Below are 17,240 nucleotides of genomic sequence, written 5' to 3'. Positions count from 1 at the left end.
GAGAAACATCTGTTGAGCATTGTATTTCTATTAAGGAGAACGGTAAAACATCTGTGACCAATTATTCTGAAAGGGAGAGTATTTACCACTGTGTCTATTAAGAAGTGTTTCACTGCATGTAGATTCTGGTATTCTGTTGGAGTCAGCTTTTCTGTTCTCTGTCGTTTAAGTCAAGTTTGGCTGATTCTCAGAATGATAACGTTTTTTGCAAAACCAAAATATTAAATCTGATTAAATGCAAAGGCTCTGACCAGAGACCATTTTTTTTCTGCTGAATTGTTAATTGTATTGTTTACAGTTAAACACAACTTTACACTTTACATGTACTCATTTTGATTTTCGATATATTAGTACCTTAATATACAGACATGCAGTCATTTATTTTTATCTCACTAGAAAGACCTACCTGCATGAAATCATTGGTGTTTCAAATTTCTAAATTAACAGTAAAATATTTCATCATGTGCAGAATATACAGCACACATACAAGCCAAAACAACTATGCTCTGTCTTTGAGGAGTTTTCCAATTGTACGAAATCATATTTTATCTTACTCATAAGCATATAAGGCACATTAAGTACATCATGTAATTTACATTGCATACTTACATTGTTTGTAGATGTTGGATAGACATGTACAAATAATAATATATGTTGTAATTTAAGTATGAGCTATGCAAAAGTAAAACTGTAAAAAAGACAAAATTCCACTGGACTAACTCGTCATAAAAGAAGCCTCAAATGAGTCTTTAGCTTCTGGCAACTCATTTTTCAAATGTATTTAGACTGCGTCATGGCATTGCTGTGTTTATATTCAGGTCAATCACTCCTGTGACTGTTCCTCCTGGTATGTGGCTGTAGAGATATTACTGTAAGGGTCGAGCACCATCTGAGCACAGCGGAATATGGTCACCAACAAGAAGAAGCAGAGCAGGAAGAAGAAGAAGAAGGCAAACCCAAGGTCCACATCCACATCCATCCGGGACACAGGGAGCATTGGAGGGTCCATGTTGACAAATCCACCAAATAATAAATACAAGTATATCTATTCCTCTGTTGCCTCATCTGTTTAATTATCTTTTGGTTGTTGAAACCATCAAAGTAGTTCCACTAACACTTCAATTATAAAAAAATCCATGAAAATCCATGAATGGCCAGCTCCTCTGTAGATGCTCATTGTGAAGGTTTTTATCTGAAAAAACAACTTTTCTTCTTTTATGTGTCTTGGATCCTTTTTTATTCTCCCAACACCTAATGCCCTCGTCCCAAAGACAAGATAGATTGGTGGACACACGGTGCCCCATTTGGCACTCGTGTTCTCCATCAATAGTTAATAAGGAGTTTGGTAACGATCAGGCCGTTCCTGAGATTAGAACACTCGGGCATCTCTGTGGTCTCTTCAGGAGAGTATGCTGGACAAGAGATGACACCTAACAGGAGCCACTGGATCCCCTGGTCACTACAAGGACACAGGACATACATGTGTTGCCTTAAACACGTTTCTAAAGCAAATCTGGTGTGCAGATTATGAAAGATTAAGATGCTGGCTAAACAATCCGTTTACTTCAAACATTTTGGCTGCTTCTGGACAAAAAGATAAAATAAGTAGGTTAGTGGTGAAGATGCAAAAAGAAAAACAAAAAGCTTGAGGAAGAGAAAGAGGATATCACGCCTTAGGGGCAATCCACTTGAGAGTGGTTGGAAACTGATCCTGACCCAAAAAAATGCAGATTGCTTGTATTCTGATGCCACTAGGACACACACGTTAAGAGTAATGTGACTCTATGCAAATAACATTGAATCTGGGTTAAAACATTGGATCTGAGTCAACAACCAACACAACAAGTGTCTATGTGTTGTAATGCTATCAGTGTAACAAGATTTACAGCACAAGACGTCAGTCAAGTGCAACCCAAAACAGGGCAGAGTGGACACAGTAAACCTATCTTGGACCAGTTAGTGCCATCTGTTTTCACCTCCGGGCTGTGAATGAGAAGGGAGAAGGACAAAGACGGAAACCGATCCCAGGAGATACAAACGGATCTCTACCGTCTTCACCAATAAACAGAATGGGGAAAACAGAGACAGGCCAATCAAAGCATGTTGGTTTTTGTTTCTTCATCAATTGAGAACTTAAAACTGTTTCAAGGAAGCGAATACATGCAGGGTTGTAACTGAAAACAGCCATGACTCTTGCATGAGTGTGATCAGTGTAGTGTAGTGTAGTGTAGTGTACGGCTGAAGCGGCTATGGACAAGCCTGGAAATATATACAAGTTAGTAATTAAGGATTAAATGATGCGGTGTGCGGATTAACCATGACCTACCACTGAGTGCAGTCCAAAACAGAGTCAAACATCTTAATTTCAACAATTTAATACAAAAAAGACAAACTCTTTCTCTCTCGTTTAACATTTCATATACATTGTATTTATATATTTGTGTTTCTATGAGTGATAAAAGTTCACATCATTGGAAAAAACAACCTGGATACAGAGCAAACAATAACAAAGATAACACAGTCCATCCTCTCCAAGATGAACACTGGACAATAATCAACATGGGTTTACATACAAGTCATTTGTCAAAAAGTGTTCCACCCAGACAATGGGAACATGTAATAAAAAGGGTCAAATTGAAACTATTTCCACATATTAAAAATCTAAATATTTTTAGAAGCATCGTCTTTCACCCAACAACATTCTTCTATATTACAAACTTTCCCACAAAAATTGATTGTATAACACAGACGGTCGGATCCTAATGTTTCTCACAAACTAGAGAACAACATAAACGTTTTGGGCGTTCTCACTTGTAGATCAGATTGTTTTTAGCTCTGTTCATTCCATTTTAATCCTGAAGACCCTGATCAAACCCTTAATTAAATACCAATCAGAATAGGGCAATGCAGACGTCAAGAGATCACAAGTTTCAAAATAACAAGAAAATACTCAGGAAGCATTTCAATTAAATCAGACACTTCTACCACATCTCTTCATTTTAAAATCATCAAGGAAAACAGTTATGACAACAAATAAAGAATGGCTTTAAAGATACACAATTCCTGCTTGTTAATCATTGCTGTGAGATTTCTTTCTTTATGTCTATTTTACAAAAGGAGTAAAAAAAGCCCATACTTGGTACAGGGTAATGCAGAGTGAAAGAAAGAAGAAGAATATGAAGCAAGTCAGAAACCCTACAACTGTGTTATAGTTGATATTGATCCTGTACGCATCAATGCTACATACATAAACACATGCAAACTGTATACATGTTAAAGTCGGCAAGGAAAAGTAGATTGTATACATTTCCAACGAGCACAGAGACAACAGTGAGTAGCCATTGTCACACTGTGTTTGTTGTTGTTATTGAAGGACATCATTCAATGAAGAAAAACCTCACGTGTTCCTCAAGAGGATAAACTATACATCTACACATTGTAGAATCGCTCCATGAAAGCAGCGCAGAGACATGCAAAGTCATGCTGTGGAGTTCAAACTGTGAGTCGGGTTGGCACAGACAGTGGTGGTTTGCGTGCAACAGCTGAGATATTACAAAAATAAAATAAATCACCAAAGCTGTATATCCCTGCAATTTCCTGAGAGTTTAAATCAATGATTAAATGGATTAGTCTAAATGCTAAATGGTAAAACAGCAAAAAACACCAGTCATCACAGCCTGAGAAAATCTAGAACATCTAAAAGGCCGTTTTGTGTGTGTGCGTGTGTGTGTGTGTGTGTGTGTGTGTGTGTGTGGTTTACTTCCTGTGTATGTTTACCAGAGTGTTTTTGTACAGTCTATTCAAGTGTGGTTGGGTGATTGTGCGTTTTTATATATTTATGTTTTATATATATTTATATTTATCTCACATATCTACAACATAGATTGTTGACCTTTGGGCAGTGCTAGCTAGAGAATTCTCTTTCAATGGCTGGAATATTATCTTTTTGTCCTTGATTTTCCTCCCCTCGATATCTGCAGTCAGATATATCCCGCCGTCTTTAACTGGCTTGTGGCAGTGCGATTTAAGCCATGCAAAGCAAGGGGAGAGTGCTACTCGCAGGAGCAGGAAGAAAAGCGGAGCAGAAGAGCAATAAGAGCTATATCATATAAAAGTGAGGGCAAAATCCTCAAGAGGACAAAGGGGTAGACCGGCGGATAAGTGTGGAGCAGGTCACTGGTCGAACGAAGGGTAGATAGGGATCTCAAAGTCATCGCCGTTGAAGTTGGCCGGCTGGTCCAGCATAGACAACACATCCTGAATCAGATTAAAGAGATAAAGAGACTCATTTTAAGTGACAGAGACAGGGAGACTCAATGGTGAGAGAGAGAGAGAGAGAGAGAGAGAGAGAGAGAGAGAGAGAGAGAGAGAGAGAGAGAGAGAGAGAGAAAGCCTGTTCACTCACAGGAAACATGTCTTGCTGGTTGCCCTGAGCATGAGGATGCTGCTCTGCATTACTCTGCGAGAGCTGATGGCCCGGCCACTGGGGCCACACTGCCTCCGCCGCCCGGGGGGGGAACTGAGCCCCAGACTGAGCGCCATCTGGGATAAAGCAGAGCCGTGAGAGGACGCACCAGGATATCAGAGACTCAGAATCAAAAATGGTGTTACATTAACCTACCATAACCATTGGTGTTGAGGATGGCACGCGCATTCATGGGCGGGTAGTTTCCATTGACGGTGGGGGTGGGAGCAACTCCTGTGGGCATCTGGCCAAAAGAGTTGGAAGAGCCACTGCCATATCCTCCCATGGGAGCAAACTGTGGGGACATGATCTTTGGTGCCTGGGGCGCCACCTGCTGGTAAAACAGGAAGAGTCATGTACTCATTTGTAGATAGACAGTGGTGGATGAAGTGCACAGATTACTTCAAAGTATCAATATAGCAAAAGGAGAGGCTGGAACAATAAAGTAGCATTCAAATGGGGACTACGTTAGTAAAGTAAAAGCATGTGAAAGTTGTGCTTAAGTACTTTTGAAAAAGGTACTTTTCTCGATAGATAGGTTGGATGCTCAATAAAAATGTGAGCAAATGGATAAACACATACAAGGATCACTATAAAAAAGTATCTAGTTGTATTTATTTGGCAATAAAGATTGATTTAAAAGCAAAACAAAGTTAAATAGTAGATCTTTCTTACCTGGTTATTAAACTGGGCTTGTGGTCTGACTCCAGCGGCCGCACCAGGCCAGCTTCCTGCTGGGCCCCCATGCATGGGGCTGTTGGTGCTGGAGGGGGTCACCGACTGAGGCACTACGTTCTGACGGGACATCTGAGCGAGCATCTGCCCCGCCGAGTGTGCTGGCTGTGCCATCTGTGGGGCCATCGGGACCGGCCTGCAGGCAACAGGGAGGGGAGGAAGAGCTCCGTTACCTGGCTGTCAGTTACGAAGACTATGTGTAGGAAATGATAAGTACCATATGAAGGGTTATTATTACATATTATTACATAACAATACTCTTAGCTAGGCAAAAAAACTGTCATGGGGGGAAAAAGCTCACCGCCCTATGCAGTAAATGTAAGATATAAAAAGGTTTTTCTAGCACTACTTTTGATGCAATCTGAGCCGCTGTCTGCCACACATCTTGGCATATGAGCAATACAAACATCGTTAATGTTTTGGAGAACAGATAGAGCAGGGGTTTTCAAAGTGTGGGAAGGTGACCCTCCCCTCAGAGAACATAAGAACAGCCGCACCCCCCCTCCCAATTATTGCCATTATTATTATTATTATTATTGTTGTTGCTATAATGCAGGGGTATTCAATTGCATTTCAAAGAGGTCCAGTAAGAGAACATGTCATTAAATGCTCTGTTTTCGCTCCGTCTACCTTTCTCTTTTTTGAGCACGCCATCTGAAATGGCTCCGACTGTTTCTCTCTTCTTGTCTCGTTTCTGTGTTTGAATCTATCGTGCTCACTGACTGCACCGATTTGATTGGCTGAGTAGCATCACCTTCTTAAAACATTAAACAACAACTTTTTTATCTTTATGTTTTAAACTTTTTTTAAAAACATTTTTAACATGGTGGAGAAATCCTTATATGCTCCCGGCAACACACTGAACGTCCACTCTGCCTCCTACTCACCCCTACTTTAGTGGGAACAATGAGTCTGCGTCTTTGATGCGCACAGGCGGATGATGCGGGGAATCAATGTAGACAGGAATAAACGTAGGTCATCCTCTGGCTGCAGCCTTGACCGCTACTTGCTTTTGATCAAAGTAAGTACCAATACAATTAAAATAAAGGGCGGTGCCGGCTGTCAGTGAGCCGTCAACGGCGCGCTGACGATCGCCGTTCTGTGATTCTCCAGAACACACAGATGGCCAGTCCGCCCCTGCCAGGACCGGTCCATGAAAATCCTAGCTTCAAATAATCGTGATCATACTTCCTCCGTTTTCTGCCAGACGCCGTCTCCTCTCTCACTTTAGGTAACTTCACTAAAAATCGATCCATGTTGCCGCTTGCACAAAGTTGGCTGAAGTTAACTAGCTAGATTTCACTGTTTGTCGTTATTTTTTTCTCACGCTGCGCCTCCCCTGAAGCTCTCTGGAGCCCTCCCCGGGGCTGAGATAGAGTATCACCAAACATAATATTGAGATACATGTAGCTCTGTTCAAATAAACATAGAAACCACTTCTTCACCCCCCACAAAATGTATAACACAAATAAGAAAGGTTGATGTAACAGCGAGAAACACTAAAAACGGTGTGCTTACAGGAATACATCCTGATGAAATCATCATCACTGTCATGCAGCATCTGGGCCGGCTTAAAGCACATGTTGGAAGCCTTTGTTCTCCGATACCCTTTATATACCGAGTGTTCCCATGGGCCCTGACAGGCTATTATACATTAAGGCAGTGGTTCCCAAACTTTTTCAGTCGGGCCCCCCTTGGGTAATTGGAAATATTTTCGGGACCCCCCCCAACCCGGTTCCCATCTATATTGGTAGGATTAATTGTATATTGTTGTAAAAACATTACATTTTCTCTGCTGATAATAATAAGATACAAAGATCAAACTATAATTTTGTATTTTATTATGGATTACACATGAACAAAAGTGCTTGTAATAGATACTGTGAGTTAATTTGGCCTAATTAAAACTGGTTGGCCTTCTTCCCCGAGTAGTAGATTTTTAAATTCAAATTTCTTTAAGGAAAATATATTAATTAACTACTATTTCTACTGCAGGTTGCAAACGATCACATCACTTTACCATTCCTATTCCACACATAGTCTATCAATGACCCTAAACTGTGGGTTTTCTCTGGAAGTGTTTCCTTGTACGATGTGAGGGTCTAAGGATAGAGGGTGTCGTTTTTCTCATACTGATATTCTGAACAATCTGTGCTGTTGTATTAGCTGTAAAGTGTCTCTACTGTAGGCTATTTTTATTATATGTACAGCACTTTGGCTCGACCAAAAATCGTTTATAAATGTGCAATATAAATAAAACTTGATTTGATTTGATAGGCAAAACCTACAGACATACAAATCAGTGGATAGGTTACATAAATCCATCAGTTCATATCATCTCAGTACAGCGAGGAGCTGCTCTGAATATTCATGTAGTTTACAGTAGATAACAATTAAGTGCTTTAACATTAGAAAAATAGACAGAAATGCTATTACATATCTATTTTAATAATTGATCAAGCAAAAATGGCAGAAAATGTAAATATGGACATTTCCTGATTTCCTTGGTTTTATATACAATTAAATTAAAACAAAATTAAACTATCCCTGGGTTTTGGACTGACATAACAAGACATTTGGACTTAGAAAATAGAAGCACATTTTTATATCCTGACATTTTATAAACCAAATAATGAATTATAATAATAATAATCAGCACAATGAATTGATGTCGCAGCCCAAATCCTATTATCTTCAGCTGTTAACTTGAGTATATTACTTGACAAAATCACTGTTATCTCCAAGAAATAACCGACTTAAGTCTGATCTCAAGACAACACGATAACAAGCTTCTGGTTTCTGTGCCATGTCGTTTGGTGTGGTAAAAGACGGTCTGAAAGAGCTACACAATGTATCAGATGGCTTTTTGCTCTGCTCTGCAGGAAAACACTTACACAGGCATGTAAAACACAAGATGACTTCCTACCTGTATGCATCATTGGAACGACCAGCAGCGAAGTTATTGGCTGCTGGGTAGATCTGTGTGGCGGGGGTGGAGGTGGAGGGCAGGCCCTTGGTCTGATCGGGGCCTTGGAAGAGAGAGGGGTACAGCTCGCGCTTCTCCAGGCTATTGCTGTGGGCGGGCCCCACTGCTGTCACCGACAGCACCGGCACCTGAGGACCACCAGAAACACTCAGTCAGGGGTCACTCTCTTTAAAACTCTCTAAGTGGTGAAACATTGGCCCGACTGAAATGTTGATATTGATCTTAATTCCTAAATGAACCAAGGCATGAACACAGAGTTAAATACAATTAGGAAATCTTCGAGACTTAAAAGCTCTATAACAAAGTATAACTAAGGGTTAGCTGAGGTCGAGCATGAACAACAGGAAGTCAGTTGTGATAATGGGTCCCCCCCCGACATCCGTTTGTGTTTTGATGCTGAACAAACAATCAACATCCTGCAACCGTTTTCATAAGAATGCCTGACCGGTCATTTCAGCAACATCCTGAAGATCTATGCTCGGATCAAACTGCACAAGTACATTCATGTGTCACCCATGGGTGCGTGGCCTAACCTGTGAGAGGGCGATCGGTCCGGCCTCATACAGACCGTCTCTGGCTCCGCCTCCTTCCAGCTCCGCCTGCTGCTGCTGTAGCTGCCTGAAAAGGGAAAACAGAGAGAGAGAGTGGGTCTAAAATAGCCTAATTTCCATTTTCAAGCCCCTCCACTGTTGAGTGAGAAAGCCCAAACACCTGCTGTCAAAATAGCACCGCCACCGGTCACCATGGCAACATAAAAGAGAACGAGGAGAGAAGAGGAAGACAGAGACACAAAAGGTCTGTTATACAAACACGTAGCGCTAACATGATGCTACACCACCTGTGTTCAAACCTCCATATTATCTACCAACTATTACACATGCTTCCCATCAGAGAACAGCACTATTATTTTAGAGATGCACCGACTGCTATTTTCTTGGCCGAAGTCTTGCACATTTTTTCTTCTTTCTTTCTATTTGAGAAACAACCAAAAATGTAATGTATGCCAAGTGATACCACAATACATGCCCTTCTTGTTTTTAAGGTTGTTTGTCCACAGCTTTTGTTGGACATGCGTGTGTTAAATTGTGAGCTTTATTAATTCTTCACTTGTGCTGGAGTAGTTCCACACAGACGAGATGTTGCCAGTGTGGCTGTGATGTTACGGTCTGTCTGCGTCTGTTTTGTGTGTGACGTAAAACCATCACGCAGCACAAATTCATCGGACAATCTATCGGAGCATCTCTACTATCTTCGTACTACTACAGGAGAACAGAGACAAACGAGAAGAATCACCCAGAGTGGAAAAGGTAACAAATACAGAGGGAGTGTAGCTTGCTCTAAACAGCAGTTGTCTCCCAGGAAGAAGCAGCCCCTGTTCTCCCATGCGGGGGGGGGGGTATTCAGGCCTGGTCTCACCTGCCGGCCATGTGCCCCGGACTGAGCATTACAGGAGGGCAGCTCGGGCTGCCCTGACCCAGGGAGGGGGGCAGCGAACCCCCTGGGGAGGAGATGGGAGTGAGGGGGTCCTGAGTCGAGTTTCTAATGGCCCACAATCAGAGATGGGCAGAGGAGGAGGGGGAGAGGGGTCAGTGTGTGGCTTATTAAAGTGGTTGGGGTGAGAGGATGTGGGGATCGAGGGTGACAGGGAAGCATTCAGACGGAGGGATCTTACAGTGACATTTCAAAATGTCAATGGTTTCATTATGGACTGTATTTAATTGTGTAATAAAGTTACACAATCAGCAGTATTGATAAAATCAGCGTGGGACTCACTTGACATTAACATTGGTGCAGATGATATACTCAATCTCCTCTGAGAACGGGTTCTGGAAGGTGAAGAAGCTGGTTCTCATCAGGTTCCACTCTCTGGATTTGGAGCGAAACCGAAACATGACTGACAGGACCTGGCCCTTCAGCTTCACCACCTGCGGACACAGCAAGCACAGCAAGCAGTCACAATCTGGGGTTTTCCTTGAGCATATCTTTCATTTTCATCTCGCATTACTCAAGTTTTACTGCAGGAACATTTGTGTTAATTCAAGTGGCAGAATTCATCTGGTTCACTACAGCGGAACTAATGCTTTTGTTTAAGCTGATGACTGAAGTAGTGCAATGCAATTAAGTTTTTGTCATGTCAATTTAAATAACTGCATTCTTTCAAACACCCACAGAAACAGAAGGGATGTTCAGATTCACCAGGGAACTACAAAACAGAACTAAAGGCCATTTACTTAGTCATTTTAATCTGAGTTCTAATGTATCGACATACAATGCTGACACATGTAGTCATATTGTCTTTAATCCTTTTTAAGTGCTTGTACATGTGGTAGTACAAAAAAAAAAAAAACTGAAATTAGAATCGAGTCCTCGAAAAGCTGCACATATTTAGTCAGTCCTACCTGTTGGAAGCCGTCTCGCAGTAAGCCCTGGTCTTCAGCGTGGGCGAGATCCAGAATACTTTTTCCCAATAATTCCTGCAACACGCAGCAGCAGAAGGAAAACAAAAACACCATTAGCACAAAGGTTGTTGGAGGATGCATTCCCTCCCTGACATTTCCTCCGGCTGAGTGTTACCTGGGGCTGGTAGCCGACAGCGGCTAAGCAGCGGTGATCCACGAAGGTGAATATGCCCTGACAGTTATGGCGCGAGATGAACTCCACCGGAACACTGAGGCTGTTGACGTCTGTGTCACCCGGGCAACAAGTCACCTTAAGGAAAAAAGAAAAAGAAAAACTGCATTAGCATTATGACCTAAAGGATGCAAGCTACCAGACTATGCTATATATATATAGCGCTTTTTTCCAAGTGCTCTAAGCGCGTTACATTACATATATTAAACATGTAATACATTGAGTACTGTGGACAATGCCCACAGGATCAATTTAGGGTGAAGAGTCTTGCCCTGCAGTTTTTTAAAGATGCATACACATCTGCAGTTAAGATGTAAAGATCCATACCAAAAGTTACATTTCCATAATGAATGACTTTTAATTATGCAACTCTCCTAAGCACAGCAGACAGATGTGCCTATGGACCCACCAGGCATCCCTCATACCTGTAATCTCCCAATGGCAACCAGACAGTAGCGACTCCCCTGAGTGTTGTCCGAGTCATCGTCTGCTAGGGAAACTCCTAAAACATGCAAAAATATATATTAGCATGGAACACAAGGAATAACTTATACAAATGATTTTTCAAGCATCACTTTACAGGTCCCAGCAATATTATGAAGTACATGAAGTGACTGGTTTTACCTGAAGGAGGCCAGGACTTGATGTATCCTGTACAGTGGACCACTACATACTGGGGCTCCCCTTCCTTGGCTGTAGCCAAACCATTCCTGAGGTGATGGAATAAATGATCAAATACACAGCAAATTCAATCAGTCCTGTTACTATGACATATGTATACATTAGGCTTAGTGCATCTCATTGCTTCCTGGCAATGGGGGTTGCTTATATTCTGCACAGTTATCACAATTAAATAAAAAAAAAAAAAAACTGTTTTGTTTTGTTGTCACCTGTTTCTATTCCTCAGGAAGTTCAGTCTGTTCATGGACAACGGTTCCACAGGACAAGAGCCACACCTGCAAATACACACAGGCCGACACACAGTTATGTATCAACACACACATTGATAGAAATAATGAAATGGATAATTAACAGTAGCGTGAATCACACCTCATTCTGCAGATGAATGATCGTCGGGCTCCCATACTCATTCTGGCGGACGACGGCTGGCCTTCCTTCTTCACTGTTCCTGTCTTCAAGTCCAACATCCGCCCTATAAAAGCAAAGAGGAGACAAAATGGACTCAATTTTGGGAGTAATGTTGTGACCATGCAACAACTTTTTTATAATGACAAACACTTTTGAGATGAATAGTGTATCGTTGTACCTGTGTTGTTATTCTCTGCAGTAGAGAGCTGCTCTCTGAGCTTCTCTGTGTCGTCAGGGTGCAGCTGGTCGTACAGGGAGGACCCCAGCCACTCAGCCTGAGCCTGGTTGAGGACGGGTGTCAGGGAGTCAGAGACGTAAACAATGCGGCCGGTCTCACATGACACCACAAACAGGAAGCCGTCTGCTGCCTCCAGGATGAGGTGCTTCAATTCCTGTAGAGAGATGGCAGGCCATTCATAAGTAAAGTGATTGTCATTTCATTTTTTGTGATTAACCCACTTTTACAACACCCAAATCCCTATATATAAATATATATATATATATATATATATATATATATATATATATATATATATATATAAACGCCTCCAGCTGCTTTACAAACAACTTTTTAACTACTGTCCAGTTTCTGTCTCTTGCATGCCACACACAAACAGAGACATGCACATGTATTAACAAGATGGTCTGGCAGCAATCTAACAAAACTGAGGAGTTAAACTTGTTCAAAATATGTAATTTAAAAAAAGAAGTATAATTAACCAGATTAACCACTTTATTCAGATTATAAGGATATTTGTTTGAGGATGTATTTGTTATTCGTTTTGCACTACAGGTTAAATGCTAAACTGCATTTTGTTGTCTCAATACCTGTACGCAATGAAGATACAATTAAATCGAATCTAACCGTATCTATGAACCATGGGCACTGTCATTGCTGTTTACACTGTGGACCTGGAGAGGGGTGTATGTGTGCTACCTCTATGATAGTGACACCAGTTACTTCTATGCACTTTTCAGCAAGGAGCCTCACCAGGAGAGTGTAGGGCCCAGGAGGCTCACTTACAGTACATTACAGTCATTGTGTGTTCATTAAGTTCCTTTTTGAGCGATGTACATGTTGACCAAGAGCCCAGAGGAAAGACTGGTGAATACGGTGAAATGATTCACAGCAAATTGTGTTTACACTAGTAAGGTCACTGTGCTACTTTAACTGCTTTTTCACTTGATTTCAATTGAGCTCACAGAGGTTTTGTGTAAACAACAGTGGGACTTTGAGACCTTTGTATCAAATGACTGCCTCGTCTAAAATTGCTCCACAATCTGAACATATCTTCAGCAAGTTTAAAGATCCCCCCCTGAGAATTCAATCAAACCCAATTTAGTAGACTTTCTTCTTACATTTCACATCTCAATATCTATATTTCCCTGCCTCTGTCAGTTGCTCTTACCTGGTCAGTGAGAAAGGAAGGTTTGTATGATCCATCCGAGTTGGTGTTGCCACTTCCTCTCAGAGACTTCATGTGAGACACGGCCATTCGGAGGATGGTTAGTTTGTCTGGTTTCCGTGCTAGTGCACTGCAGGTGGGCACCATGTCTGACAATTCAGTGATGTAAGCAGTCATCTTGTTCCTCCGCCGCCTCTCAATCTCACTGTGGTTCTCCCTGAAGAGGAGAGGAGACGAGGGAGGAAGGAGGAGGTACAGAGGATAGGAGGGGTTGAGATGGGGGAAACAGATGGGCAGGTGGACAACATGGAGTAGAGTTTAGAGTAAATGCTGCAATGCAAGTATGCCAATCAAAGAAGTGGAGGGAAAGAGAGAAAGTGAGAGAAATAATGGACGCAAAAAACTATAAAATAATTTATGTAAAAAATGATAGCGAGACAGCAAGAGAGACTGGTTTGAAAAGCCAGTTGGTGTGACAAAAGAGAGCAAGTGCAGAAAGAGAAAGACCATTTAGAAGTCCTGAGAGAGGGAGAAAGGAGACAGAAGGGACAGTTGCTCAAGGGGAAAGGATTATCAAAGTGAAAAAGGTCCTTGAGTCACACACAGCTTAGCAGTTAGTTACGCATAACACAGTGTTGGCCTGACAGACACAGCCAGCTGCTTTGGGCAAAAAAGCAAAGCATTCTGACAGGCACCAAAACAGATGCAAAGAGCAGCAAAAAATACCAGTCATTTTGTGCTGTCTAAATGATGATATGGGGTCCCGACAGGACAGGACTTATTTGTGCATTCAATATTGATGTGGATACAAGCAGGAGAAGGAGCCTTCCAAAGTGGTACAGCCATACCTGGCTTGTTTTTCCTTATCTGCAAAACTCTGATGCTCTTCAAAAAACATGGAAATGAAACCAACCCACTAAAACACAGGCCCGAAAAATAACAAAATAAAAATAAGTGCAAGGGTTCAACAACTATTGGAAAGGAGAGGGAGAGCGGCACTGGGGAAACTGTTGTATCAATAATGTTGTTCCTCTACACCCACCCCCCCTACCTGGCAAAACGCTCTTTGTCATTTCCGCCTCCTGATTCATCGTCACACCTAACAAACAAAAAAGAGAAAACCTTTCTTACTATCGAAACAGCCCAAACAATCCCAACACTTGATCTATCACTTCTTCTTTTTTATAATGACAGGAAAACAGAGAGAAATGTACCTGAACAATTTGTTTCCATCATCATCATCATCATCGTCATCAAAGTCTGGCCTGTAATAAGGAGAAGAGAGACACATCAGAAGTTTCACATAAATATTCTCACAAGAACTTTGACCAAGAGTACAAATAAAACTAAACCAGTCAGCAAATTCTCACACAATACTGACACATTAGCACTGGTGTAAGAAGTATACACATCCTTTCTTAAGTGAAACAACAAAAACCACTGTCAAAATGATCCAATAGAAGAACAATTCCTACTTACTTAAGTAGAAATATGTATGTCTTATCCTTAAAATGTACTTAAAGTATAAAAAGTCAAAGTCCTTATTATACAGTTAAATGTGCCCTGTCAGTGTTTTACGATTTAAGACTATGTTATATATTACTTTATTTTTTATTTTTAAAAAAAAACGACATTCTCTACTGTATATATAACATTCTCAATATGTTATATATCCCATGAAAACCCTCTTTCCCTGAAGTGAAATTAGTTCATATAACAGCCCTGTTTTGAGCTTTGTGACGATGCTTCTTCTAGAAGATCCATAATTGTTTTTAAAGCAAATATTAACTGTTTAGTTTATTTGTAAAATAATGTTCAATCCTTTGTATTTCTGCTGGACAGGAAGGGCATGGCACAATTGTAATCTGAAAGCAAATAGCAACGACAACATTTTTTACTCTGAGATGTAGTAAAGACAAAATATAAAAGGGAAAAACTCAAGAAAAGGAAAAGTATCTCAAATTAGTAATCGATCTTACAGCACTTGAGAACATATATTTAGGTTATTTCCACTACTTTATATCAGCACACTGTTAACACTACCACACAAACACTTACGCAGCTCTTCTTTTGTTGGTCCCTTTTGGTACAACAGCCCCGCCACTTCCTTGGGTCCCACTTGCCCCCATACCCAGATTAGGGTCTGGCAACTCTATTTATAACACAGAGGCACAGAAAGACGAAATGTAGCAGGGTTGACAGGTGATTTCCTACTGAGCCTCAAGCATTCAAAAAGGAAACTAAAGCTATACACATAAAAGCCAAGTTAGGATAAACGAACACAACTGACAATGGGTTTATTTAACAACCTGTGTATTCATCAGCATTAAGTTAGCTTCACGTCAACTATTACACTTTGAGTGTGAATGTTGTAGAGAGCTCACACAGCCACGACACTAAGCTAACGTCAAGGCTACATGCAGAAATCAATCATGTGAGCCACATTACCTAAAAACAGAAACCAAGCTAGCAAACCACAGCTAAATTAGATTTTGGTTAATCTCATTGAGCCATTCAACATATCACAGCAGAGCTTTTTTTAACAGTCAAGTCGCTAATGTACCAGGTTAGCATGCTAACACTTATGCAATAACCAGCTAGCCTTGCTGTGGCATTAGCTTAGCTACTAAGCTAACTTAGCCGATGCTGTCACGCTATCTTTAGGAAAGTGTCCTCTTTAGCTATAAACGTCCATAACCGGTGTAAACAGATGCACATGAACATGAATACGTGACGTAATAGTCGCTGTGACTTTTATTGCACTTTACCTTGGTTTGAAGAGGACATGTCGGTTTCGAATAACATAAACAAACAACTTCGGCTGCGGAAAAAAAATCCTCCAAACCCCCGCCCCTCCCCCTTGCTAGCAGGGTAGAGGCTAACAAGTGCCTCACAGATTTCCTCACGTATGCGCCTTTATTTTCAGATATAAACGCCCAAAACGACGACTATATCTATTCCGGGGAGACCCGAGTGGATTTACAACAGAAGCGAAAATAACAGTTTATGTCCTCTTTACTGTTTTCTCCCGGTTTAGGTTTAAACCCCCATATCTGTTCAAGATGGCGTTTCAGTCTGTTAGGTGAACTGTTGGGAAATCCATGTTAAGCCCCGCCCCGCCGGGAGGGACACGCAGGTCTGTAAAGTTAAAGCACCCCTGTTTACAGAGGTGCGAGCACATGTGACAGGCTGGGACTGTTTGGCAGTGGTGGGAGAAGTACTAACAGGTATTTTTAAAAAGAAACAATACCACCATGAGAAAATGCCCCACAATAACAAAAAGCCACGCCTTAACAATCGTACTTACGTAAAAATAATAGCAGTGTTAGCATTAAAATGTATTTGCACTAAATATTACCAAAAACAAAAGATGATGGGTCTTATTTCCGACTGCTGATATGCTTTAATAGTTATAGTTTGCCACGCCTTTACTAGAGGCAACATTAAAATGATGCCTGGGCAATAATAGTTAGACTATTATTTAATATATATATTATTCAGGAATGAGTCAGTATATCAAGCTTACTAATTATTTTAGAACAATTCCAAATGTTAATAATAATAATAATAATAATAATAATAAATGGTATTTGTAAAGCACCTTTCATTGCTAAAAGCAATCCCATAGTGCTACAGGAGGCGTAATAGAAACCAAAGTTTAATCAAAGGCTTTTTTAAACAGCAAGGTTGTTAGGCCTTTCTTAAAGGCTTCAGTGGTCTGTGGAGTCCTCAGGTGGTCTGGGAGGGAATTCTACAGGTGAGGAGTAGCTGCACAGAAAGCCCGATCCCCCATTGTGCAGAGTTTGTTCCTGGGGGGCGAAGCAGACGGTTGGGTGTGGAGCGGAGGTTGCTTGTGGAGGTTTGTGATGTGAGTAGTTATTTGAGGTATGAAGGAGCATTCCCGTGGATGCACTGATGGGTCAGTAGT

General features: G+C 41.1%; 2 protein-coding genes across 4 annotated transcripts; both read right to left on the bottom strand.

The window, feature by feature from the left end:
• Positions 1 to 823: 823 nt before the first annotated feature.
• On the bottom strand, positions 824 to 1,009 carry LOC139435406 (cortexin domain containing 2). The gene has a single exon (XM_071206059.1). The coding sequence runs from the start codon at positions 1,007 to 1,009 to the stop codon at positions 824 to 826; it is 186 nt and encodes a 61-aa protein (XP_071062160.1).
• Positions 1,010 to 4,085: 3,076 nt separating this feature from the next.
• Positions 4,086 to 16,399, bottom strand: arnt (aryl hydrocarbon receptor nuclear translocator). Of its 3 annotated transcripts, none has more exons than XM_034101921.2 (19): positions 16,081 to 16,399; positions 15,371 to 15,464; positions 14,527 to 14,577; positions 14,364 to 14,411; positions 13,316 to 13,529; positions 12,085 to 12,298; positions 11,868 to 11,970; positions 11,708 to 11,773; positions 11,442 to 11,527; positions 11,243 to 11,319; positions 10,761 to 10,895; positions 10,586 to 10,660; positions 9,960 to 10,111; positions 8,720 to 8,804; positions 8,127 to 8,314; positions 5,141 to 5,336; positions 4,622 to 4,799; positions 4,406 to 4,542; positions 4,086 to 4,257 (listed from the first exon to the last, which is right to left on the bottom strand). In XM_034101921.2, exons 1-19 carry the CDS (start codon positions 16,115 to 16,117, stop codon positions 4,174 to 4,176), a joined length of 2,220 nt encoding a protein of 739 aa, XP_033957812.1. In that variant the 5' UTR covers positions 16,118 to 16,399; the 3' UTR covers positions 4,086 to 4,173. The 3 variants fall into 3 exon arrangements, with proteins under 3 accessions (XP_033957812.1, XP_033957813.1, XP_033957814.1); XM_034101922.2 differs by having other exon boundaries at positions 4,622 to 4,796; XM_034101923.2 differs by lacking the exon at positions 14,364 to 14,411.
• Between the last annotated feature and the right edge of the window lie 841 nt (positions 16,400 to 17,240).

The sequence above is a fragment of the Pseudochaenichthys georgianus genome, chromosome 16, assembly GCF_902827115.2.
Source record: "Pseudochaenichthys georgianus chromosome 16, fPseGeo1.2, whole genome shotgun sequence".
In the NCBI taxonomy this organism is placed as follows: Eukaryota; Metazoa; Chordata; class Actinopteri; order Perciformes; family Channichthyidae; genus Pseudochaenichthys; species Pseudochaenichthys georgianus.
Note: the sequence above shows the minus strand (reverse complement) of the source record. Positions and strands in the feature narration are given on the sequence as shown.

Bases quoted from the DNA above. Each gene is read 5' to 3' on its own strand.
- LOC139435406 (XM_071206059.1), bottom strand. From the start codon at position 1,009: ATGGACCCTCCAATGCTCCCTGTGTCCCGGATGGATGTGGATGTGGAC.
- arnt (XM_034101921.2), bottom strand. From the start codon at position 16,117: ATGTTATTCGAAACCGACATGTCCTCTTCAAACCAAG. The intron at 11,320-11,441 runs GTAAAACCAGTC...TGCATGTTTTAG, and splicing joins CAAGTCCTGGCCTCCTTCAG to GAGTTTCCCTAGCAGACGAT. The intron at 10,896-11,242 runs GTATGAGGGATG...TTTTTCCTTAAG, and splicing joins TTGCCATTGGGAGATTACAG to GTGACTTGTTGCCCGGGTGA.